The 25,804-nt window shown below is 44.7% G+C and overlaps 4 protein-coding genes across 4 annotated transcripts; 2 read left to right on the top strand and 2 right to left on the bottom strand.

Annotated features, from left to right (window-relative positions):
• Positions 1 to 5,522: 5,522 nt before the first annotated feature.
• cldn5b (claudin 5b) lies at positions 5,523 to 6,734 on the top strand. The gene has a single exon (XM_018694538.2). It carries the CDS (start codon positions 5,659 to 5,661, stop codon positions 6,304 to 6,306), a length of 648 nt encoding a protein of 215 aa, XP_018550054.1. The 5' UTR covers positions 5,523 to 5,658; the 3' UTR covers positions 6,307 to 6,734.
• A 1,647-nt stretch (positions 6,735 to 8,381) lies between these two features.
• On the bottom strand, positions 8,382 to 15,811 carry acads (acyl-CoA dehydrogenase short chain). Its single transcript, XM_018694528.2, has 10 exons — positions 15,707 to 15,811; positions 13,011 to 13,171; positions 12,508 to 12,657; positions 12,317 to 12,428; positions 11,641 to 11,792; positions 11,350 to 11,520; positions 10,814 to 10,951; positions 10,609 to 10,704; positions 10,469 to 10,525; positions 8,382 to 10,379 (listed from the first exon to the last, which is right to left on the bottom strand). Exons 1-10 carry the CDS (start codon positions 15,732 to 15,734, stop codon positions 10,227 to 10,229), a joined length of 1,218 nt encoding a protein of 405 aa, XP_018550044.1. The 5' UTR covers positions 15,735 to 15,811; the 3' UTR covers positions 8,382 to 10,226.
• A 365-nt stretch (positions 15,812 to 16,176) lies between these two features.
• Positions 16,177 to 19,264, bottom strand: crybb1 (crystallin, beta B1). Its single transcript, XM_018693917.2, has 5 exons — positions 19,141 to 19,264; positions 18,203 to 18,321; positions 17,922 to 18,054; positions 17,418 to 17,560; positions 16,177 to 16,665 (listed from the first exon to the last, which is right to left on the bottom strand). The coding sequence occupies exons 1-5, from the start codon at positions 19,261 to 19,263 to the stop codon at positions 16,488 to 16,490; spliced, it is 696 nt and encodes a 231-aa protein (XP_018549433.1). The 5' UTR covers position 19,264; the 3' UTR covers positions 16,177 to 16,487.
• Positions 19,265 to 22,848: 3,584 nt separating this feature from the next.
• On the top strand, positions 22,849 to 25,274 carry cryba4 (crystallin, beta A4). The gene is made up of 5 exons (XM_051072736.1): positions 22,849 to 23,893; positions 24,207 to 24,325; positions 24,416 to 24,557; positions 24,686 to 24,828; positions 25,034 to 25,274. The coding sequence occupies exons 1-5, from the start codon at positions 23,855 to 23,857 to the stop codon at positions 25,179 to 25,181; spliced, it is 591 nt and encodes a 196-aa protein (XP_050928693.1). The 5' UTR covers positions 22,849 to 23,854; the 3' UTR covers positions 25,182 to 25,274.
• Positions 25,275 to 25,804: the final 530 nt, after the last annotated feature.

Here is a 25,804-nt window from a genome sequence, read left to right on the forward strand (position 1 = left end):
AGAGATAACAGAGCACTTCATTTTTCAATTATCAGACCAACGTTTGACGACTTCCAAGTGGTTGGAAAAGTTAATGATGAGATGTGAATGGAGGGCAGAGAGAAACAGAGGAGGAGGAGGAGAGACATGCAGAGGCCAGGAACAGAAAGAGAAACAAGCAGAGAGGAGACGTAGTGTGGCGGTTGTGTTATCTCTCTGATTGTGCTCCACAGAGACAGGAAATGGTGCTGTTACACACAGGAAATGAGCTGATGGCAGAGATAAGGCGGGAAAATGGCTCAGGAAATCAAAACAAACCCGAGCCGATGCAGCTGATGGAGAGAGAGAGAGAGAGAGAGAGAGACACTGGTTTCAGTTTGAAATCCACTCGTGTCTGAGCGATCAACTTATGTCTCTGTGCCCAGATTTGACTCAGTTAATGCTCTGAGAACGACTTTAATTCACCTCATGCAGTATCTTTACCTCCCCCTCAGCTCCCCGGCGCCCCCCAGGAGGAGGCGTTTATCTCCCTCCTTTGGCTCTATCCTCCTGAATGTCCATTAAACACCGGATTCTGTAATTCCACAGGGGTTAAGACAGTAAATACCTCCCCTGTAAGGCTGATCCAGAAACATCTTCCAATCAGACGCCCCCACCAGCAGCTGGTGAAACTTCACTCATACATATGTGCAGTTCCTGGGAAGCACAGAACATTTTCCTGATTATTCCCTCAGCATTTTGAGGTCACATGTAAAGAGGACGGCAGGGGTCACGTTGATGCACCATCGCCTGGAGGCGTCGCACTGAAAAACGCACTGACCTCCATGTTCACTGACGTGTTCAGACGTGTATTATCATTGTGCACAGACTGTCAGGACGTCTAACGGGAACACAGAGATCGGTGTTTATTAACACTGATCCTGAAGCAGCTGAAACAGCTCTTAGTACTTTAAGTAAAAGTACTAATACAACAGAGCAAAGCACTCCTGTGGATTAACAGTCAGGACAATGTCCTTAAATCATCTAAGTAGAAGTGCTCGATGCAGAAACACGTCAAAAGAGTCTGAAGGTCAAAACTGTTTAAAATAAATTTCTAATTATTAAAAGGAAAAGCAGCTGAAACAGCTCTGACTCCAGCAACGATGAGATTATCCAAAACATCAGGTCAAGATGCTTTATTTGTCCCTGAAGAGACACAACAGACGCACACACAGAAGAACTGAAACAAAAATAAAATCAAAGAGATTTGTAACTGACGTGTTAATAAAGGGTGAAAACAGCGTGCCTCATAATGAACGAGTGGATCTGAACTCTCACAGGATGACGGCTCTCTGAGTCAATGTGTCACATCCGCTGTTTGTTCTCAGCAGGTGGAATTAGTCACCAGAGGAAGAGGAGGTGCAGAGGACATTAAAGCCCAGTAACACGGGACGTTTATCTGCGATCAGGGCAGCTCCGTGACTTTCTAGTGCTGGGATTTCCTCCACTCTGAGTCAACGGCTCGTTAAAGTAATAATTCAGTTAATTACACTCAATGTGCTGGATTATGATCGATGGAGCTGCAAGTTACATCCGTCTTTATACGAACACGACTGCAGCTCCACGCAAACACAACATGGAGACAAACCAAAGCGCTGCAGGGAGATTATGATGCGTGCTGATGTGTGCGTCGTCCAACTGGTTGTTAAGAAACGTACAGACGTCTGGTTTCTATGATCATTAAACTCTCATTCTGGGGAAAGTTTTGTTCAGAGGTTTCCTCTGGTTCACTGGACGACTGTGGTTTGGGTTTTATACACCAACACACTTCATGTTAGATGATACTGCATTAAACTCTGGACAATATATGAGTGAAGGAAACAAGACAAAGTAAATAAATAAATCTCTTTATTTTATTTATCTGTTTGTTAATTTCCAGATAGATAGATGGAGCATGGTGGAGGTGTTGGTGTATTTTACTGTGTAAAGCACTAACATTTATTCTGAGTGCATTATTTTGTGAGTATTTGTCACTGATCACTAACGCACAATTAGGACACAACACAGAGCTTTTCAGTGAGTCACAGTGTCATTACTTTTACTTCTGAGTAATGCAGTAATGTCACCACCTGTGACACATGGTGACCAAGATGTACAATCAGAGAGAGTGAGTCACTGTCAGCAGAGTGTTGGCTCACAAACCTGTGTGTGTGTGTGTGTGTGTGTGTGTGTGTGTGTGTGTGTGTGTGGCCTCTCACCTGCAGGTCCTGGACAGAGCAGCTTCCTTCAGACTCGTCGCTGCTGTGCAGAATCTGAGTTTTACTGTGCACAGATAATCAACCATCATTAAAGACATCTGCCGACACACGAGCCAGAATATTGGTACCGGACAAACGCACAACACAACAAAATGCCAAGGCCTCGCGCCTCTCCGAGCGCCAAGCCGCGGCAGCAGGTGACATTTCATTGTGGATAATAAAAAGAGTTGATGTGGAGAAGGAGGAGGGGAATATCCCCGGCGGCTCGGAGAACAATGGAGGGGAAGGGAAGTGATAAGAGACAGGACATCCTAACGCTGCCAACACGTCACCTGGCAACGCCACAGCTGTCAGTCACACCGACAACAGGACAACACAACAACACACAACCAACACAACACAACAGCAGAGAGAGAACCTCAGAGTCTGCTCTCACTGAGGCATTCAGCATCACAGCTTTGGTTCAGGCTGTTGTGTTGAAGTTTCAGCTTTGTCTTTGCTGCAGCTGAGTTAATTTAGTTTTTAGTTTAGTTGAATGACATGAAGAGAAGCTGGAGTTTAGTTTAGTTTAAGTTGCAGTTGGAGTTTAGTTGATCTGAATGAAATCGAAGCTTCAGATCCTCCAAGCTCCTTCACTCTGCTGCACTGTGTTTTCTGTAACTGTAAACACCCATAGAAAGAGAGGAGGAAGCATCTGGTTCTCTGAGGACACACACACACACACACACACACACACACACACACACACACAGTTTTCATTCTGCCGGCTGTAATTAAGACCACCGCTCTCTTGTTATTGAGCCGACAGGAAAAGTTTTCATGACCTACTCACCTACTACGTGATATCACGACTCATTCTCCTCCACGTGCACGCTCTATTTTCTCCGTGCACGCTCGTGGAATAATGAGCTTTCCAGACTCGGAGCTGATTGTGTTGTTTGTCGCAGGAATGTTGTTTGTCAGCATGTTGACGTCCATGCTGCGCCGGCACCTGCTGCCTCCGTCCTCAATCTGAGAACACATCCACATATAATCAATACCACAGCAGAGAGTAAACACTGATGTACCCAGAGTTATTCTCCATTAACCTGCACATCAGGACAAATATTTATAGTTTAGCTCGAGGTTGCTCCTGTTGTGGTTATTATGGGCTTTATCTTGGCAGCCAGCTCTTCCTCCACCCTGTTTGTGTTTATCTGCTGTGGGTCAGTCGGTCCCTCGGTCCTCTGATTCAGCCTGAGGGACGTGGAGCAGCTTCATGACTCAAACTGAAAGATTGAGATTGTGGCTCTTCCACATTAGCAGAGTAATTACAGAAGGTGTGGTCCAGCTTTTATCTACACGCTTCACCCTCTGTACAGTAAACACCACAGCTGGTCCCAGACACACAACGCTGACCTCTGCACAGGATGCTGTTTTCAAACCGAGGAGTCAAGTTTGGGTGTGATCTGATTCAACATTTGAACGATGCAAAGTTAAAAAAAAACCCAACTGCTTCCTTCATCCTTCAGGTTTAGCTGATCAGATCATCTTCACAGATGAACACCACTGTTCTGATGTTTGAAGTAAGAAGCTAATGTTAGGCTATAAACCAACTACACCACGGTCACATGACGTCAACGTCTCCACCACTAAGCTTCCAACTGGTCATTTCATTTAGCTCTGAGCTCTTCTACAAAAGCCTTTCTTCTTAGAAAGTTAGTGAGAGTTTGAAAGAGCGTGAGTAGAAACACAACGAGACAAGACAAGAGGTTAAAATACGTCCTCTGAGCAGAGCTGCTTCATCAAGGAATACTGGACACTGCAGTGAGTCGCTTTCGGAAAGTAATGAGACAGGATGTGGGGTTGCTGGTTAGCATGCTAACTCCAGTAGAAGAAGCTTAACAAGGGCTAACGCTGCGTTCCACCTCTGGAAACAGCTCTTAGTGAGGAAAAGAATGAAGTTTGATGCTGAACTCACAACGTTTCTTCCGGACTGATCAGTAAACAGCCGTTAATGCTAACATTAGCTATGTGGCGTTAGCTAAAATGTACATATAGCACCTTTAAAGACTCTGGTGATCCTTAATATTCACAAGATAGATTTTCACAACATTTTGTTCATGGGGTGAAATCTGAGTTTCCTCTGACAAGGAAGTGGTTTATGAAAAGTCTCTCTGACGACCCAGCATGCTTTGCAGCATCTCTCATCACTGCGCTGACTCTGCAGTACGTATAGGATGTGTATGTTAGGTCGCCTCAGGCTACACGTCTCTGCGCTGAGTCCACTTAAAGCACGAAAACAAAAAGAGAGTTGAGGGCTCTTTTCATCGACGCTGTCAGAACACAATGGAGCGTTTCAACATGGCCGCCTTGTCCCGTGAACACGATCATCCTGTGTACCTCCGTCTGTTTCTGACAACAACAAAAACTGGGTTAAAATATCAGACAGAGCTGCAGAGAATGACGCTGGTTCTGTAACAGAGATCTGTGTCACAGGTGAATAAAGTTTACAACAAATAAAGTTAACGGACTGTTGGACTCTAAGTTACCACGTCACTTACTACTACATCACCATGTGTAGTGTCTCAGAACATCGTCTGTATGATCTGTAGCAATTTGAATAAATTCTTCAAAAAACTCTCTGGAAAATGAAGAAATTACAGGAAGTCGGAATCTTTACATGAACAGGCCTGTTTTATAAAATAGAATATGTAACGTGTTTATAACAAAAATAAAAATAATAAATATAATAAGTTATAAAGTTTAAAACTGAGTAAATAACTGATATGAGTAAAATAAACCACATGAAACTCACTGAGAATGAAACAGAAATAAAAGATTTATAAACAGTGTTTGTCAGTGTTTGGTTGTGTGTTCTTGCAGGCTCTCAGCCGGATTTAAACCCAGGATGTGGTTTTCACGTGCCGCTATTCTCTCCAGGTCCGACAGGAAGAAATCTCACCCAGAATAAATACGAGATTCTCTGTCGTCTGCATCAACATGAATGTTAAGTTTAACCGGTTTATATGTGTGTGTGTGTGTGTGTGTGTGTGTGTGTTTCTCAGACTCCTATAACAAGTTTAAAATCCTGATAAAGTCCAGGTTCTGTTTCCACCTCAGACTCTGAATCACAGGAAGACTCCGCACATCTGCTGCGCTCCAGTTCCAACTGGTAAATACTCTCTCACACGCCAGTGCGTGCGCTCGCCCGCGTGCACGCGGGTGTGTGAGATGCTGCCGCTCCCGTGGACACCTCATTGGCTGAGACGAAGATGCTGTGTCCGCTGATTGGCCCAAAGTTTGTGGGTTTTGTTTTGATGGAGGCGCAGCAGCAGCGTCGCTCTGATGGTCCCATAAATGACCGGACCGTCAGAGAGCAGAGCACACACACCCAGAAAACACACACAGACCCGGTACCTTGTCTTCTGAGCGGAGCAGCAGGTCACTGTAACACTGAGCCATGCTCGCCGCGTGCCTGGAGTTCCTCGGCTTGGCGCTGTGCGTCACGGGCTCTCTGCTGGTGATGGTCGCCTGCGGGCTGCCGATGTGGAAGGTGACCGCCTTCATCGACTCCAACATCGTGGTGGCTCAGACCATCTGGGACGGTCTGTGGATGTCCTGCGTGGTGCAGAGCACCGGCCAGATGCAGTGCAAAGTCCACGACTCGGTCCTGGCCCTGACGCAGGACCTGCAGACGGCGCGCGCCCTGACCATCATCTCCGCGGTGTTCGGGGTGGTCGCCCTGACGGTGACGGTGGCCGGGGCGCAGTGCACCAACTGCATCAAGGACGAGACGGTGAAGGCTCGGGTGGTGAACGCCGGGGGGGTCATCTACATCATCAGCGGGCTGTTCGTGCTGGTCCCGCTCTGCTGGATGGCCAACAACATCATAGTGGACTTCCACGACCCGCAGGTGCCTCCGTCCAAGAAGCGGGAGATCGGGGCGGCGATCTACATCGGCTGGGCCGCCACCGCGCTGCTGCTGCTCGGCGGGACCCTGCTGTGCTGCTCCTTCTCCCAGGTGGTGAGAGGCGCCTATCCCATCAAATACGCCCCCACCAAGACGATCACAGTCAACGGGGAGTTCGACAAGAAGCATTATGTATAAAGAGAGAGTCCAGCTCCACATCGGGGACGTTTGTCACTGCGGCAGAGCGGAGGCAGCGTGCCTGCTCTCATGTGACATTCACCGAGGACATCAGAACAGCTGAGGCTCTAACTTGTTCTAAACATGAGCTGAGTGTAAAGTGTTCCAGCAGCAGTTTCTTCCTGCTCCTCGGGGCTCTGCTCTGGTTTAACTGATAATCTGGCAGCAGTGTTGTCATCATGTCATTGTGCAGGTTGGGGTCAAGTGTTCAGAGCTTCATTGTAAATAGTTTGTGTGTGTTTTGGTTCCCACAGTGAACATTCAGACCGATGTGCACTCACGTTGTGATCAAAGGAGGGAATTTGCATTTGAATACATGTACAGTGTTTTCATTGTTTTCTAGACTTTTCATAGAAACTTTTTATAATAAAACAAACAAAATAAAAACATCTAACTGTCTGATTTTGTTCTTTAGAACCTGATAAATGTGGAGTTGAGATGATTAGAAACTGCTGGTGTCTAATCAGAGGGCGTGACAGGGAGGAACTAATTACTCAGAGCCCTGACAGTTGGATTGTTGGATTAAAAGTTTGTTTTTCTGGTATTTAAAGTTATGAGCTTTACAGGTAAACCATTAGATCTGTTGAGATCAATCTTGTTTTAAACAGAGGAAATAAAGATAAGAGTCACTTCAGGAGGAATATCAGAGCTACAGACCGTGTCTTTAGGTTTCTATTTTGATTCTATTTTGTAGCAGACTGGGCTTCCTCTTATCAGCTACTATAAATTGATTGATTGACTGATTCTAGTTCAGTCTTATGAGGCTGTCTTTTATTTTGAAATGTCGTCCTGTCTCAGCGTAAAGAGGTGTTAGATCTTAAAAATGTGAAAAGGTTCAGAGTCATTCTGGATTTTACAGACTGTTTAGACTTTAACTCATCACTGCAGAGGCAGGAGTTGATTCAGGTCTGTACAGGTGTGACAGTGGACGTATTAAAGGAGTAAGATTAATGCAGGTTAATGAGGCGACTCTAAAAACCAGGGTAAAGTTCATCTTTTCTCTGGCTGCAGAATCTAATGTTCAAACACGTGCTCCTGTTTGGATGTGAAATGAAGGAGACAAACAAGAGCCAGAAAATGACGTCAAAACAATCAGGTCCCCGACAGGAGCTGGGGGGGGGGGGGGGTTCAGAGGGCCGAGGTTTGAACAATGCACCCAGGTCCTATCACCAGGATCAGCACAATCAGCAGGGTGCAACTACAGCGTCAGGAAGCTTGGCCTAGATCAGGGTCCAGAGGAGCAATCAGTGCCCTCACATGGATAAACAAAAAGAGGAGCGTGCACACACACACACACACACACACACACACACACACTATCAGGGGCAACACAGCAGAGCAGCACAAACACTAAGTAGGTGATTTCAGGGGAGGGGAGATCCCCGGAGAGGACTCAGAGAAGTCTGAACCAGGAGGAGCACAGATTCTCACCCACACCATCAGAGCCTCGGTCCTCTCTTCAGTCCACCGGGGAGAGAATCTTCCTTCATCCTCTGCAGATACGTCCACACGTCCAGCATCCATGAGGACAGGTCCTCTGTGGGGCTGAGGGATGGAGAGAGAGCGACGCCATCCTGCGATGAGCTGTAAACCAGTCTCACCTGGTCTTTCACAGAGGTCATGAAGGGATGAAAACCAAACATGAAATGTTTCTGGACCTGAATAAACATCAGAGATCTGTAACAACAGAACAAACACTCACAGCATCCTCCATTAATGATCAGTGCCTCTGATCCAGACTGGTGGAAACAGGGGCTGGTTCTCTGCAAGGTTTCAAGAACCCTGAACGGAACCAGGTCAAGAACCAGAGGAAACCTGGTGGAGAGTTTAATTCTTACTTTCAGATTTTGTATAATTCACAGGGAGAGTGTTTGACAGAATATACACGTCCAGAAATGGACAGAGGTTTAGTTTGACTGTGACATGAATCTGCAAAGTAACTTGTAACTAAAGTATTGCAGATAAAAGCAGTGGATCAGAGGTGAAGAAGCAGAAAATACTCATGTTTAAATAAAGTCTGTCATTTCTCTGCAACATCTAAGTATTGTGTTTTTATTTTCATTCACACACAATAAATTATGTACAAGTCACTGAGGCACAAGAGCTCTGTGAAATCAGCAGGTAGAAATCACTCCACAGCCTCTTTACAATCTGACACATTCACAGATTAAACTGCTCCGACCGTCACTTCATGATTCAAGTATCAGCTCTAACTTCAGGAGACTAAATCAGAAAACGTGCAGTAAACAGCGGTGTGTGTGTTCTGAAAAATGTGTGTGTAGCTGTGTGTTTCTGATGATTCATGAGTCAGAAAAGGCACAGCGTCGCCCTCTGGTGGTTAAAACTCCTCATAGGAAGAAAATGACTGAAGATGTTCAGAGGTGTCAGGGACCATAGAACCTGAGTGAAGGTATTAAAGGGTCAGTTCAAATAAAAACAGAGTATATGAGCATGGAAAACTGTTCTACAGCAGATACACTGATGCTGTTACTTTATTATCACACACATAATAAATTAACACACTTCAACAAGTTGATGTCAAATATTTTTTGTGTCAATTTAACCAAAGTGCTGTTGCTGGCTGTGGTCAGTAGAGGTCCTCATTGCTCCATGTGGCACCACAGTGAGCTACAACGTGAACCAGATTCTTTTAATCCTGTATTTGTTTATATTTTTGGCAGATTTCCACCAGTAAAAGTTAGCAGAATTAGCCATTAGCAGCTCCTGTTTGCAGCGTACCAATACATGTACAGTCACGTATCACTGCATCACTGTGATACTGAGGAAAACTTAAAAACGTGACGATTCTCAGGGAAGTTCTGCAGACATAAAGAGCGTCTTTACTCTGTCTCAGGAGATTTATGGATGTTTATCACCGCTGACATCACAGATAATGATATCCCCAGGAGGTGTGAGTCACACTGAACCTAAAAATACACGGATCACGTCTGTGTGTTCAGATCTGACTGAGGTTTGACTCAGAGGAAGTACAGCAAGTGCTTCAGTGGCCTCTGTGAGAAACTACAGTCTAACTTCCTGTTGCTGCCAGATCACCTGCGTGCACCTGTCCCTTCACCTCACCTCTCCCTCCCCCCTCCCCCCGCTGTGGACACAACTGGACCCAACGGGAAATAATGAGCTTTCAATCGCATCTCATTGTCTTCATCAGCGACTGGAACGGCTGATAATCACCTGATAAATTATAACCACGTCTCTTGTTTTCCTCCAGCCAGTTCCACTCACTGATGAAGACCATGTAATGCAACTGAAAGCTCTGGAAGAAGCAGACAAACGCCAGAGAAGAATGCAGATATTTAACCCTGGATCACGTTAGATTCAGGTCTGATAAAACGATATCCGACCCCAGTTATTAATAAATTAATTAAATCTGCAGTTGAGAGCACATGAACAGCAGAGAGTCATTTCTGTAAAGACAAGCTGCTTTCTCTGAACTCCAAGAAAGAAATTCATTGTCAGAGGTTCATAAGCACATAAAACTAAAAGTATCTGTGTGGCTCGGAGGAAAAATATCTAGTTGAACTGACCCTTTAAACTGGCAGAACACTGACGTCCCCTTAAGGCAGCGGAGGAAAGACTGGACTTATTTAGCTTTACAGTGTTTTAAATTTAGTCCTGAATTCCCCGAACATGCAGCAGTAAAATCGTGTGAATTTCCTATGAAGTTCTGTAGTGACGTCTGTGATCTGACTGATAAAAAAAAAAAAGGCCTGTTGCCAAAAAGTATAAAAGCGGCACCGTAGCTGAATCACACTGGCTTTGTTATCTTTATGGATGAGGTGATGTCTCTGTGGTTGACTTATCTGACTCCAGATCTGGGATTATGTGTCCATATTGCACCAGAGGCACTGACAGAGCTGGGTCTACGCCTGGTACTCCTTCAGTATCTGGCCGGCGATAACCAGTCTCTGGATCTCGCTGGTGCCCTCGTAGATCTCGGTGATGCGAGCGTCGCGGTAGTGCCTCTCTGCGGGCATGTCCGCCACGTAACCCATCCCTCCCAGAACCTGGATCGCCTGATTTAAGGTGGAAGGTAAAGGAAATGAAAAATGTACCTGCAGGGTTTAACCAGCATCTTTGTATTTGTCTGGTGTCGGTTTCTCACCTGATGAGAGCAGAAGGTGGCGGCTTCAGATGCTGCTAGTTTGGCCATGGCTGCTTCCTGCAGGGTAAAGGAGGAGGGTCAGTTACTGTCTGCTCTGCTGCAGCAGAGTAAAACCTGTGAGATCAGAGGCGGCTGTGAACCTTGGTGAAGGGTTTCTTCGCGTCTTTGAGGAGCGCAGCCTTCCAGGTGAGCAGGCGAGCGCTCTCCAACGCCATCGCCATGTCAGCCAGTTTGAACTGGACAAAGACAACAGACAGAAAATGAATCCCAGATGTAGATAAATGTTGATTGAGCCCCGTCACCGTGTCGTCTAGAATAAAGGCGACTGGTTGGTGCTCGTGTTACCTGTATGGCCTGCAGTTTGCTGATGGGGGCGCCGAACGCGGTGCGTTTGTGTGCGTAGTCTGCGGCGCAGTCCAGAGCGGCCTGAGCGATACCGAGAGCCTGAGATGCAACGCCGATCCGTCCACTGTCCAGAGTTTGCTGCCACACACACACACACACACACACACAGATGGTGACTCACTGGATCCTGCAGCGATGTCTCTGCAGAGCTTGGTACGAACAGTGTCATGTAAACACATTCTATTCTGTTCAAATGAAGGCAGGTAAAAAACACTAATGATCACAGTCAAACTCTTGACTTCCTGTCGACCTGAAACCCAACAGGAAACATCTACACGCCAGTTTTCTCTCGTGTTTTCTGCTCACTCTGGACCAGCGTCTAAAACTTGGCACAGCTGTAGGTTTAGTGCTGCACTCTCTGTTGAAGAACCTGTTTTATTACTGCTGTAAAATGAGGAAGATCCATCTGCGGTCACCTGAACTACTCAGTGTGAATGGTTTAATCCTTCCTTCCTCCTTTAAAAGCTTTAAAATACCATGGCGATCTTGAATCCAGCACCACGTGGACCCAGCATGTTGTCCAGCGGGACCCTGCAGTCCTCCAGGATGATGTTGGCCGTGGACGAGGCTCTGATGCCCAGCTTATCCTCCTTCTTCCCCAGAGAGAGCCCTGGGTGTGGCATGGGGATGAGGAAGGCGCTGATACCCTGCACACACGGAAAAACAAAAAGGCAGTTTGAGGAAATAAAAAAGGCACAAAGGTGAGGGAGGATTACTGCTGTTACAGGTGTGTCGCTCTTTATCGGCTGAAATGTGCCGCATCATGCCTTGTGTTTGAGCTTCTTGTCGGTGGTGGCGAACACGACGGTGGCCGAGGCGTCCCAGCTGTTGGTGATCCAGGCTTTGGTTCCGTTCAGCACCCACTCGTCTCCCTCCTGACGAGCGATGGTGGAGGCCGCACCTGCATCGCTGCCGTTACCTGCAATTTGAATGATTTTATTTCAGGAGGAGCAGGTGAGGATTTAAAACCAGGTTCTGTTTGCTGGTGTTCTGCAGCAGATCAAGGCCTCTTCCTCTCTAACCTCTCTGACTAAATCACAGAACAACAGAGCACATCAGAATAAACCTTTCTAACCCATCAGACAGGTGCCAGATAAACAAAACCAAGATGTTTCCTTTGTGTGGAAGAAACACTTCAAAATAAAAGCACCTGACTCCATAACTCCTGATCTCAGCATCATGGAATCAGTCTGGGATCACGTGAGGAGGACAGACTTTAATCCACAGAACAAGTGAAGCAACGTCTCCAAGACGCTGGAAACAACAACCTGACAACAACCTGAAGGCCAAGGTCAATATTTACTGTGAGCACAGCAAATATTGACTTAGGTTTTTGTTTGTTTACAGCACTTAAAATTCAACGTCAAAAACTTTTCCATGGCTTTGTTTTTTACAGCATTCTTCACACCTCCTCTGTCAGGTGTTCCAGGTGCAGATGTTTACCTGGCTCACTGAGGGCGAAGCAGCCCACCTTCTCTCCCGTGGTGAACGGCGTGATCCACTGCGTCTTCTGCTCCTCTGTGCCGTACCTCAGGATGGGTCCGATGTAGAGAGACTGAGAACAGAAGCAGATTTAACACAGGACGCTAACACCGGGTTCTATTCCTGCTTCCACTTCCTCTGACTGCACCCACGTTGTTGACAGTTACTACGACTCCGGTGCTGGCGCAGCCTCGGCTGATCTCCTCCATAGCCAGGGTGTAGGCCAGATAGTCCATCCCAGCACCACCCAGCTCCTCTGGGACCTCCATGGCCATCACCCCCATCGCCCCCAACTCCTGGATCTGGACAAGAGCAAGAGCGAGAGCTGCAGGTTCAGACTCCTCTCACAAAGGGCTGGGTGATTATTTAAGTTCAGGATTTTATTTGGTTTGTAAACTGATTTCTGTTTTTGTTATTAAATTATATTCTCAAAGTTTAACTAAGGCTTCAGTCATGATCAGGAAACTCTCTCCCATCACCATCTCATTCACTGTTATTACAAAAAATATCTTTAAAGTGGATTTAAACCAGGTCTGTGGTTCTTATTTTTGGAATTGCAACAATAAAAATGGGATCAAATTTAAGCCAGACTCATGCGTCACTATGAAGGCATCACACTGTGCAGCTGTGTGTGTGTGTGTGTGTGTGTGTGTACCTGTTTGGCAGGATAAGTGTGCTCTTTGTCGAGTTTGGCAGCGATGGGGATCAGTTCTCTGTCGGCGTAGTCTCTGCAGGTCTGTCTCAGTATCTGATGAGTCTCTGGTAGCTCGGCTAGCTGAGACAGACTTCGACAACCACTGAGACACAAGCGGAGGGCTGAGAGAAAATAAAAAGGCTTTAATACTCAGGAGTCGATATTCAGTCGTGCTGGACAAACATGATTCCTAAAACTTCAGACTGAGTATTTTCTGCAGCGCAGGGGAAATCAGGAGACTTAAAGTTTGTCTTCACACTTTTGTTGGTATTTTCTGAGGACAAACATCACTTTAAGTGGGCTCCACAAAAATGACAAGAGCTTTTCTTCACTCAGCTGTCAACATACAGTAAACTCTTCCTACAGTTTAGTGGGTGAAGAAAACCACTCACTTAACTGTCACCAGGCTTTGTTTTTCATTTTTATGTAAGCCTGACGTTTCTCATTAACTACCCACCAAACCTGGTTTTTATTGCATGTTTGTTTGTTTTAAATCAAGCTGTTGTTGTTTCATGCTTCATTTCAGGGATGATGAACAATTACGTTCACTGTTCATTATTTTCTTGATTAATCATCAGAAAATAGTGAAAAATGTTTTCCTACAGCATCAGGTGATGTCTTCACGTCTTATTTTGTCCAAAAACTGTTCAAATATTCCATTTATTATAATTAAAAGACCAAGAAAAACAGCTAATTCTCATATTTAGAAGCTGGAACATCAGATAATTGGCATCAGTTTCATCAGTTATCAAAATAACTGACTTATCCCTGCAGCTCTGCTTCAAACATCTTTTTCTCTTCATCAGGTTAATACAGGGAAGAAAATGCTCTGCTTATTCATTTAAAGACGTTATTGTGTCGCTCATCTGTTCCTTTTTATGCTGCACTGAGTAAATCTTCCACAGTATACGCTGCATGTCAGCTCTGATCAGATCCAGTTTTTTCTCCTCAGTTGATTGGATCCTTTGATTAACTGGTCTGATGATGAGACCAAACAGTGAGACCCAGCTGCAGCTCTGCAGACGCCCACGGCGAGCCAGAAGTGACACATGATGTTATTACGGGGGGTAATGATTCACAAAGTTCACAGTTCGATTTGATTTGTTATGATGGGAGTCAGATTTGATTCGGTGTCAGGACAGTGAGAAGAGGGAGTGCCCGAGAAAAGTACTAAAACCAAGCGACTTCACTGATACAGTATATGACCAATACTCTGATACAAAACTACTCACAAACTGTATGCACCTCTCCCTGTTCTGACAAATTGAAGGTGTGTGTGTCTGTGTTGTGTCTGCAAATAAAACTGTATTTACTGGAGTAACTTGTGAAAATGCAAATTAGTTTTTTTCCTACTAAACCAGGTTTGTTGTCTGGATGGAGAAAAACAAAGTGAAATCATCATGTTTTTATGCTTTCCTAAAAAAAATAATAAAGGTTTCATAAATCTGAGCGTGGGTTTTAAACAGTGTTTAGGCTTTAAATAGGACGTCTAACACCTTTTCACAACAACAACTGGATCAAAAAGAAGGAGTCACATGATATAACACTCAAAAAATGAGCCAAAAAAATATAGATTTCTGTGCCTCTACTTTACCAAAAGTCAAAGATCTAAATATTCCACCACTGCCAGGGACAACCAATGAATATTAGCCCTTTAGGTGAACTCAGGCTCAACTAAAGTTGTTTTTGTCATATTTATGAATGAGCACTGTCCTTGTTAAAAACAGCTGTGTGCACAAGTTTGACCAAGTTAAATATTTGTTTCAAAGAATATAAAAAATCAAAGAGTAATTGTGGCATGTGCAAAAGTGTGCGCACCCACATTTTGTTCAGTTTACACATCACAACATCCAACACTCATTTTAATTTGGATTTTCAGCTCTGCTTTAAAACACTGTCCTGCTGTAGAAGACAGACTCTTTCCACCTCCACTCTCCTGACTGACTGCAGGACATTTGTCTCCAGAGTAAACTGATATTTAGTCAGATTTACTCTTTGTCTGCTACACCACCACAGAGCAAAACTATTTACACAGCTCACATTTAACAGCTGCTCGTCTTTTTCTAGCCTTTAACTTCAGGAATTACATATTCTGCTGCTGCACTTTGCACCAACTTTCTCAGGTCCTTGAATGCAGCACCAGCTCAGTGGTTAGCCTTATGTTATGTAGGTGAAAGGTCATCCTCACCATCAGTCACCTTCCTCTCAGTCTGAGTCACAGAAACCCTCACAGAAACACGGACAGCTGCTGAACTACCTGACAACCCGCTGACCGGACTGTCCTCACTGAAAACTAGCTTATAACTGCTTAAAGTTAGCAGCTAGCCGGCTAACATTAATTAGCCGGGGAGCTAACAGACAGAACCACGTTGAGCACTTTTGCTATCTCCGCGATTATTATGTTATTTAAGTAAAAGACGGCACACACATTGATTTTTACAACCTGATTATCAGCTGTAGTGTTTAATAAGTTAATAAGACAGAGTAGTTTCCTAAGGTATGTACCGGCTACGTAACAAGCTAGGCTAACTGCTGCTCTATGGTGTTTTCAATGCACATATCTGGCTAATATGAGGCTAGCATTGTCCCCCGCGATCCAGCAATGTTTCTTATTATAATCTCTGATTGTTCTGCCTTTTTCCCCTCGGTGTACCCACCTTTCCTTGCTTTGAAAAGTGCAGCCATGGTTCCTTCCTCTCGGTTTGATGTTCACCCCTCCTCTGACAACGTTCAACTGAGGTGTCATGAAGCATTCTGCTGCATTCACGTGCAGTCGGAATTGTTAGCTCACTACTAGTATCTTTTCGTCAAATATTTGAACGTTTACGGATTCATTCAAATTAGACAGCAGCCACGGGTTTAAAGTGTATTTGCTCATGCTTGCTTGTTATAGAGACAATTTGTCGTCCTTTTATAATACAGAAATACAGCCGTGACAAGATCATACATCTTGCGAGGTTTCAGTGACCCTGAAGGCAGCATGTGTCCCAGATTAACACACCGAGTTGTTAATGTATATCAGGTCTGAACTCCTGTATTTACTCTTTAAACTGAAACATAGCATTAAATGTATCATAATGAACATTAGTATATTTAAAACGAATGTATGATGAATTCTAGTGGTCACTGAGGGAGGTTCTGTGGGTTTTTAGAGAGGTTTTTAAGATCATAAAAAAGTGTGATTCTTTTCTGCAGAATGAATAAAGGTGATCCAGCCACAGGAAGGTTTCAGGTTTTTCACAACATGTTTATTTCTTAGCACCATAAAAAGTCAGTTAAGGTTGTCCGGTGTATGTGCTCTCATTCTGTCTTTCCTTTGTGATGGAGCGACGATGGTGGAGATTTAGGGGGGTTGGGGGGGTGAGGGGGCATTTGAAGAAATAAAAAGCTGAGAGGGCTGCGTGGCTACAACAGCACCTGACGGCCAGCAGGTGTCATTCACTTGCTGGTGGTGGTGAAGGTGAAGCATCCTCTCTGGTGGAACTGCATGTCCCTGATACGACGCATGGACTGGATCTGGGGCTGGAAGGCACAGAAGTCGTTGTAGTGTCTGTAGTCACCGCACTCAAACAGGTACTGGTAGCCTCTGTATCCAGGGTACTGGTAACCCACCCACCTGAAAGAGACACGGAGAGGGTGAGGAGAGTTAATGCTGAGTTTTAATGTTCCCCACAGGTTTCTAAATCCTTGATAGTCTTTGTAGCTGAACTCATGGTTTCTAAGGGTTCCCTAAGTAGCTCTAGAGGTCCTTTAAGAGGTTGTAGAAGTATTTTGGGAGGTGTGATCCTGGAAAGAGGTTGTAGTGTTCACTGAGGATATTCTAGAGGTCACTAAGGAGGTTCTAGTGGCCATTGGTGAAGTTCAGGAGGTTTAGAGGTTCCAGTTTTAGGGATCCTCTATGTGGCTCAATACCACCATTAAATGAGGGAATATACTCTGGTACAGCTCCACACATGAGGAGAATCAAGAGTAATCAGAACTGAAGCTGTTCTGGAGGCTTTGAGGTGGAACAGTCAAAATGACTAATGTGTTTTTCACTATGAGACTAAAAATACACATTTGTCAAGAAACAAAACAGCATGCAGTCGGCTTTGAGCCTTGTGACGACATGTCATACTACTTTTTATCAACAACTACATTGTAATGTAACTCTGGGCGCTGGCGGCCTCCTCTAAAGCTATGTATGGAACAATATTTGCAGTACAGAGCCTCCACTTTAATTGTATATGGAAATGAGCACATAGGTCTTCTCCCAGGGCGTATGACGAGTCTTCTCTCATTATCATGTTGCTTAAAACCACATCGTCCTCCACTGGATCCAATTATTTAGCAGCTGAAACCATTAAAGTGTGTGTTGTGTGTACTCACGCTCCTCCTGGCACCCTCACGCTGCCCACTCTGTCGCAGAAGCCATGCGCCCAGAGGGTGGGCACATCATCCTCCTGGATCTCCATCTTGTTGCCCTTGAAGTCGGAGAGCTCATACAGGCAGATCTTGTGCTCCATGCTGTCCTGCAGGGAGGAAATGAGGCGTGGGAGATAAAGAGTCAGTCACATTAACGGCTTGTTTAATTTGTTATTATCCTGTTTTTGTAATTGTGCTGTGGCTCTATGGGAGGCAGTGTTGGTCTATGTCTGTTTTCAAGTTTTAAATAGAACTCTGCCCTTTAGATTTAGCTGAATCAACTCATCTTTTCAGTCATTTTTTAAGCAAAAACGCCCAAAAATTGATGGTTCCAGCTTCTCAAATGTGTCATGTATGATTATGAATTGAATGTCTTTTGGTTTTGGACTGAAATTTCCCAGTTTTCTGCATCTTACTAAGTAAAAGAAGCTCTCCCATGATGCCTTTGTGTGCCTTTGTTGATCGTACCATGCGGATGGGCCTGAGGGACATGAGGCAGTCGCTGCGGTAGGAGTTGCTCCAGGTATCCCAGCGAGGATACTCTCCCTTCTCCAGGATGAACATCTCCCCACGGAAGTTAGTCTGCTCAAAGGCAACAAAGCTGGAGGAGGGGGGCCGCCGCCGGGCACAGGGGGGGCACAAGGGTGGGGGAGAGGACGGGAGAGAGGAATTAGAGGAGGTGACATGTAAGCGAATAGAGAGCGTTTGTCAGGCTGGTGTTGGGTTATATTTTGTGTGTGTCCACTTACGGGCCGCACTCCACAATGATACTACGCACTCTATCCATGCCACGGTCACACACGTTCATACACTCATTCTGGACCTCCATCATCCTGCCCTGGAAGTTCTCCTGGTCGAACAGCATGATCTGCAGCAGAGGAGAAACCACGATCATCACATCCTTCAGCTGTTCCTCCTTCATCTCAGTAATCATAAACTCTCCTCCTCCCACACAGATAACATCAGTCTATAAAACTGTCTCTGCTGCATCGACTGAGACTGTGGAAATATCCAACTAAAATCTGACTCTGATTCTTTTCAAGCATGAACACAAGTCCATGTACTCTACCATGTGTACTCCAGAGGTAAATATTGTATTTTTACTGCACTACTTTATTTTAAAAGTTAATGGTTACTTTGCAGATAAAGATTTGGTATTATACACAGTGGGTATTTCTACTGTATCTTACACTTAGATAAAGGATCTAAATACTTCTTTCATTACAGTTAAAGCAACTTCATGAACTTATTTGAATAAAACTAAACTAATCCTGAACAATGCATGAAAAAAAAAAAACACTTTTAAAGGGTCTGTTCACTCAAATGACAAAGATTATTATCCCAACCCCAGTACTGTGGGATTGTTGTGTTTAAAGCATCCAGATGTTAAAAACTTATCAGCAATAGGACAAAAGCTTTAACCTGGTTTCTGAAAACAGACATTGCTGCAACGCTGCAAGCTCCACTATTTAACCAGCACTAATTAAATTAACCTTCATAAAAATGGGACAGCAACAGAACTCCCATCAAACCAGAGCAAATACAATTAAAACTCTGTATTTCTAGAAACAGAAGATGTGTGTTCATTATATTTTGGATCAACTGACCCTTTAAATAAAACAACATGCTACAGATTCTGATAGAAAAGCAGTTTTTCCTGCAGATGCACAGCGCTGCAGTGACTCACTCTGTAGGATCCCATGCCGGGCTCGCCGGTCTTGGTGGCCTTGCTGGAGGCAGCTGGAGCGGGGGCTCCCTTGTCCTTGGCATCGGTGCCCTGGCTGGAGGCGGACTTGGCAGTCTGAGACATGGTGAGGGGCTTCAGGAGAGTCTGGGTGAGAGATGGAGGAAGACAAGGGGATGAACAGAAATAGAGGTGTAAATGGAAGTGACAGGAAAAGTGAAAGGGAAGGAGAAGTGAAGTAGAAATGGAGGCTCAGTGTGGAGGTGTGAACACTGTCGGAGGGGTGGCAGGAAGGTTTTTTTTGGTTGGGATTTGGTTTAAAGCACGAGTCTGCTGTTTATGTTTGAGGCTCATTTGGGCCCAGGACTTCTGTTTGGGTCTTTCCCCGGGCTGAGGGTGGTTTGCCTGGGTGTGGCAGGCAGGGAGAGGGCCCTGGCTGTGGATGATGTGATGGATGCGTATGTCTGCGTCTGTGTGTCCTTACCTGCGTTAGTATAGCTTGCTGTGCCGTGTGAGGGAGGCTGGCTCGTGCTGGTCCCTTCAACGCTCGACCCAAGCTTTTATACTCTGGCAAAGGCCAAACGTAGAGGCTCACAGCACAATAGAAAGCCTCTCGTCATCACAGTTGGCCTGTGCCAAAGCCACCGGGTCATCGCATAGCCCAGAAACGCCGCCGGCCCCTCTGGCCTGCCTGTAAGCGTTTTACTGTCAAAGGAAACCACTGACCACGGCATTTTTCCCCATGTGTTGGGCCACTGGGGCTGTAAGCTATAGCTGCATGTAGAGAGGAGGAATGCAAAGGTCCAGGGAGCACAAAGAGGTAATCCCTTCTCTCTATCACCTACACAGGCACACACAAACACAACATATTCCCCAGCTGTGGACCTGAAAACAAAGACAAACAACATTTTACATCGTACTCTCCTCTGAACTGCAACATGTATCAGGCAGTAAACACACCTGTGTACCACACCTGCAACAGCTACATGTTGTCTTTAACGTTTAAAAGAAAATATAACAGTGCTGTGATTAAATGGAGTTTTAGTTGCTTCATCAGGTCTGTTTTACTTCAAGAAACAGGTCAGCATTTTGGGAAAGATGTTCGTTTGCTTTCCCTCTGAGGTTTAGAGATTAACATCAGTCTCATGTCTGTGTGTTAGCTGAAGTCAGGAGGCAGTTAGCCTAGCTTAGCATGAACGCTAGAGGCAGGAGGAAGCAGCTATAACCAGGCTCTGACACACAACAGGACGTCCTCACAAAATATAACACCAGAGGCCTGATGGTGAATAGATGGTGAGACAGTGTGAGCAGGGACATTTTCCTCCAAAGATCATCATCATTTCATTCAATCAAAACTAAAAAATTTGGAGGTTGATCTGGTTCATGTAACACAGCTAATAAGCACTGTGCAGGTCACAGGAGTGACTGTTTCCCTCATATACTCCACATTTTATTTCTCAGATGAAGATTCACAGCTCCATCCCTCCTCTCTGGTGTGTAGAGGTGACCTAATGGTGATAATTCTCAGATTACAGCCGGATTATGTCTGGATTATATCACCTCAGCTGTGGTTATTTCCACCATGGAAGCAGGATTAAATTGGGTTTGATTTGTGCAGATTAGGTGTGATCTAATCCTGTGTAATCTGTTCCTGTCGAGGCCTGTGTCAAACCTCAAAACTGTATCGACAGAAATATCAGGGACTAAAAGATTTAGCAGATGTTTGTGTGACTTCTTGTGTTCAGACATTTAACATTTGAGACCTTTTTTTATTAAATTAGAAATCACAAATAAAGTCACAAACATAGAGTTAGAATATAATAATTTACTAAAACAGCAGCTCTCTGTGGTTTCTCATCAAACAGGAGGAAAAAGTGAATTAGCTGGGGACTATTTTCAGCGGCGGATTAATCCACATTTGATGAGTGTTCCATGTGTTCATGGAGATAGAGGCTCACTGATGTGTTTTTAATCGTTTCTGGACAACAGCAGAGCTCTGTGGCTCAGAGGAAGAAGATAAATCAACACTCAATACTCATTAATGGTGTTTTTATGAGACTTACTGACAATAATTAAACTGTAATATATCATCAGAATGATCTTTTAAGTGTTTTTTCTCAAAGTAAAATATTTTGTTTTCTGAAAAACAAACTAAATTTGAGAATAATTTTGCTGTGCTCACTCAGGAGGAAGACGTCTATTGATTTTGAAACCTATTGACCTTGTGGCCTTTCACCCACTTAAATCTATAGTACAACACATTTCTACTCTCAAATGGAGGAGACCTATTGATTTTTTGACACACTGTGACTTTGCTAATCAATCAGTCCTTTCAATATTCAGATGAGTCTGTCTCAGGAGCATTTAAAGACGAACAGTTTCTGCCTCCCAGTTCCTCTCTCTCTTACCTTCCCTCCTTCAGAATCATGTTTGTGAGACATGGACATCTGTCTGAGACATGACTGAATCTGATTTGTGTTGTCGTTGCTCTGACATGCAGTATTTTCTGTACAGATTTATGCAGCCATGAGGAAGAAACATATTGATTTTTGACCTCTGCCGTCAATTGGCTTCTACTGTTTATTCTGTCATCCGCCCAGTGCACTCTCCACTGATGCCTAGCTAGGTCAATTACTGCACCTTGGAATTGTTCACCACTTTATTTTTGGTTGGTTTCATCTCTGTGGCACAGCACAGCATCGGATTAGTCAGACACTTATTGATTAATCTAAGTGAGGGAGACTTTCTGTTTTGTCTTACGAGAAATCGCCCTTTATACAGGTTAAATACATCTGTTGTTGCATGTCAGGCTTTGACTCTGATATCTAAGGCTGAAATACAGATTGTGTACTTAAATTCCTTTGGGCTCACAGGAAATAGAGCTGTTGTTTAGAAAGTCCTGCTGCCATACTGTGCCTCTGCTCTCTTGTTTACAAGTGGTTGATTATGTAAGCAGTCACTCACACACACACACACACACACACACACACACTAGCAGCAGAAGATATTGTCTTAAACTCTCTTGGTTAATCGTGTCTTAAACATCACAGAGTTTATATTGTGTAATAAAAACAATTATGCATGACTTTAATTTTGAAAGCTGGATGCAACTAGAGGAGATTTTCATAATAAAACCTTCTGAAGTGTTGATGTGTTGTAATCCACCAGATATTCTCTTAAAAACCACTTTCTCATGTGCTGAGGTTCAGAAACACAGGCTGTCTCGTAGGATTTATACTTGAAGCTATAAAGTGTTATCTGCGTCAACAAAGGGAGTATTAATGTACTACACAGAGAGTCAGGGGAAGTATTTCTCCACCAAACGTCCAGATGAGTAACTTCCTCTCTGCTGTTTATATTCCTGCTTGTACACATGTGGATCTGTTTCATAACCGTTCACTATCAGCACAGAAAATCACGTCTCCTCAACTAAACACACTGACACATCCCAATGTCGTCAGTCTGCTCCGACACTGTCAGACATACAGGTACAGATACCTGAGCAGGTAACAGACGACATCAGTTAAAGACAGAGAGATAAGTGCAAAGATTATGGAGGTAGAGAAACTATTAATAGCCAGTTTATGGATTCACTGATTTATGGAAAATCAATCAATCATTCCCTGTGTCCAGCTTCTTGAGTGTGAGGAGCAGTAAACTAAACATCTTTTGGTTTTTGTTGGATAAAATGAGAAAGCAGACATGGTGTGAAACATTTAATCAAGACAATGATCAGAGTATTGATCTATAATCGATCGTTGCAGCCCCAGAAACAAAAAATTCACTTTTCAGCTGCGTCTTTTTCCTCCGTCCTGCAGCCCCTTCGTGTTCTTGACCCTCAGTATTTTCTCAGCGTCTCACTGTATCTTGTCTCTCTTATATTCCTGTGTCTCCGTGTCCACTGCCCGGGGTGATAATGTGGTGTCTGCACTTCTGCCCCTGCACAGATTAACCACGCTTTTGTCGGGGGGGACAAAGAAAAGCCCCTCCCTGCTGCTGAGCCGGGGCTTTCAGCATGGCCCCTTGCCAGGGGAGGCTTTAAAAGGGTGGGGGCGCGTGGCTCCTCTCACTCTCACGGCAGGACAACCCAAGGGCATCAAAGCAAGGTGAGTCCCTGTCCCCTCACCCAGCGCAGCACAGCACGGCACGGCACGGCACAGGGCAGCACAGCCAGGGTCGACCAGCCCCCTAAATTCACACACACAAAAACCCCAAAGCACAGGGGCCGGCCGGGCTCCAGGGCCCGGCGGCCATCACTGCACCCAGTGGGTGAGATAAAGAGTGGTGATGGTGGAAAATCTCAGCAGCTGGAGGAGCAGGAGGAAATGGGCAGAAAACAAGATAAAGAGATAGAATGGGTGGGAGAAAAGTCTGGATGAAGCCTCTGGCTCCTCTGACCCTCTTCATTTTTCTGTAGGAACTATAAATAGATGCTTCCAGTTCAGGAATGATGCACTCAGGCTGGGTTCAGTATCCAGGCCACTGTGATTCTGGAGCTTTTCAACCTTTAGAAACACACTCTGATGCTGCTGCACAGGCCGTTTAACATGTTATACAGCACTGATGAACAGTTTACAGCACATCTCCTGCTGTGCTGCTTTTACACGTGTTTTTATTGACTTGTTGACTGCAGTCGCCTCGGCGTGTCCATCTTGTCGTCTGTTCGTCCTCTAGCTGCCTCTCAACCGTCTTGTGTTTATCTCTCCTGCCAGACAAGATGACTCACCACTGCACCAAGTTCTCCGGCCACTGGAAGGTGAGTCTGTGGATGGAGGAACAGATTCATACATCACCTCACTGGAGGTCTTTTCAACCTACACGTCCCCCTGAGATGCCGCCAGCCGCCTCTGGTCAAAATGTCTGGGACGAAAAAAGGCTCACAGTTTATCAGAGAGCTGCCATTTCTTTCCAAGCAGAGAACAGAATGAATGCAGACTATATAGTGATTGTGCCTTTATCCTTTATCATAGTACTACTGATGGAAATAGTTTTTATGGGTAAAGAAAGAACAGTTTCATGCCTTTAAACTGAGCTGCTGAGCTGGTACATGTGCATTTCCCTCTCGTCAGATCATTGTCTTCGATGAGGAGTGCTTCCAGGGCCGCCGCCATGAGTTCACCTCTGAGTGCTGCAACGTGATGGAGTTTGGCTTCGAGACCGTGCGTTCCCTCAGAGTGGAGAGTGGAGCGTGAGTACACACATTTAATCCACACATCTGCAGTCTTGATGCACCTCTGATGAGAAGGTGATGATTCTGAACTTTTCTTTGCCCCCTCAGCTGGGTGGGTTATGAGCACGCCTCCTACCAGGGACAGCAGTTTGTCCTGGAGAGGGGAGAGTACCCCCAGTGCGATGCTTTCGGCGGCAGCAACGCCTATCACATTGAGAGGATGACCTCCTTCAGACCTATCGCCTGTGCTGTGAGTTAAACCTCCCTCTGTCATCGTGTGTCTGTCAGATCACTGCAGACTGAACTGACTGGAAAAACAACTTATATGTATTGTTTTCTCCTCTCTCTCTCTCTCTCTCTCTCTCTCTCTCCCTCCAGAACCACAGAGAGTGTCGTATGACTATCTATGAGCGTGAGAACTTCCTGGGCCGTAAGGGTGAGCTTAGTGATGATTATCCCTCCCTCCAGGCCATGGGCTGGTGCAACAATGAAGTTGGCTCTCTCAGGATCCAGTCTGGAGCGTGAGTGTCCTCCAGCAACTTTACAACTCCTCCTTCCCTTCCACTTTTTAAACATTTTTCTACTCAACTTTCTATTTTTCTCAGCAGTTCAAAAATAATCCTGGTTAGACTTTCACAACACAGATCTCTTGCAACATTTCATGCAAACTTCCCTCCCTCTCTCTCCCTCCTTCTTTCTCTCTCTGCTTGTGTGATTTCGTAACAGATTTGTGTGCTACCAGTACCCTGGTTATCGTGGATACCAGTATATCATGGAGTGTGATCGTCACTGTGGGGAGTACAAACACTTCAGGGAGTTTGGCTCCCACTGCCAGACCCCTCAGATCCAGTCCATCCGCCGTATTCAGCAGTAACAACTTACTCCAAACCCCCTTTACCCATGTGACCCTTCACCTCTGACCCCCGCTGCCTCCAAGTGCTGAATAAACTGTCTTTCTTAAACCTTACCGACTTCCACCAATGTATCTGCTTATCATCTGATACATAGATAGATACATAGATAGACAGATAGATAAATAGATAGATAGAAGCAAATGTTTGTGACATATTTTTCTGAAATAATCAATCAATGAATCAATTAATCCACTGACTGAAAATCCATCTGTAACTATTTTGATCATTTATCAATAATTTCAGCCAAAATGCCACAGACATGATCTGGCTCCAGTGTCTCAAATGTGCAGATTCTCTTCTTTCTATCTGTTTTATGTTATTGCAAAATCAAGTAAGAATAAAGAAATAAAATCAGTAGATAAATCAATCAAGAAGATAATCATTAGTCGCAGCCCTACTCAATGATTTTTATCATTTTAGAATCATTTCAAAATTCATCTTTGCTTAAATTTAATTAGATGTTTTTGGATTCTTACAAATAAAAACCTATAGTCTCTATTAACTTCAGCAGTACACAGTTATAAAACTTTAAAATCTCTGTTTAAGTTTGATCATTTGACCTGAAACACAGGACGGGTTTCAC

Source organism: Lates calcarifer, linkage group LG9 (assembly GCF_001640805.2).
Source record: "Lates calcarifer isolate ASB-BC8 linkage group LG9, TLL_Latcal_v3, whole genome shotgun sequence".
Classification (NCBI taxonomy): Eukaryota; Metazoa; Chordata; class Actinopteri; family Centropomidae; genus Lates; species Lates calcarifer.

Bases quoted from the DNA above. Each gene is read 5' to 3' on its own strand.
- cldn5b (XM_018694538.2), top strand. From the start codon at position 5,659: ATGCTCGCCGCGTGCCTGGAGTTCCTCGGCTTGGCGCTGTGCGTCACG.
- acads (XM_018694528.2), bottom strand. From the start codon at position 15,734: ATGGCTGCACTTTTCAAAGCAAGGAAAG. The intron at 10,952-11,349 runs GTATTTTAAAGC...TGTGTGTGGCAG, and splicing joins CTGGATTCAAGATCGCCATG to CAAACTCTGGACAGTGGACG. The intron at 10,705-10,813 runs GTAACACGAGCA...GTCTTTGTCCAG, and splicing joins GCAAACTGCAGGCCATACAG to TTCAAACTGGCTGACATGGC.
- crybb1 (XM_018693917.2), bottom strand. From the start codon at position 19,263: ATGTCTCAGACTGCCAAGTCCGCCTCCAGCCAGGGCACCGATGCCAAG. The intron at 18,322-19,140 runs GTGAGTCACTGC...CCTCTGCTGCAG, and splicing joins CCGGCATGGGATCCTACAGA to ATCATGCTGTTCGACCAGGA. The intron at 17,561-17,921 runs GTACGATCAACA...TCCTCCCTGCAG, and splicing joins CCCTCAGGCCCATCCGCATG to GACAGCATGGAGCACAAGAT.
- cryba4 (XM_051072736.1), top strand. From the start codon at position 23,855: ATGACTCACCACTGCACCAAGTTCTCCGGCCACTGGAAG. The intron at 23,894-24,206 runs GTGAGTCTGTGG...CCCTCTCGTCAG, and splicing joins AGTTCTCCGGCCACTGGAAG to ATCATTGTCTTCGATGAGGA. The intron at 24,558-24,685 runs GTGAGTTAAACC...CTCTCCCTCCAG, and splicing joins TCAGACCTATCGCCTGTGCT to AACCACAGAGAGTGTCGTAT.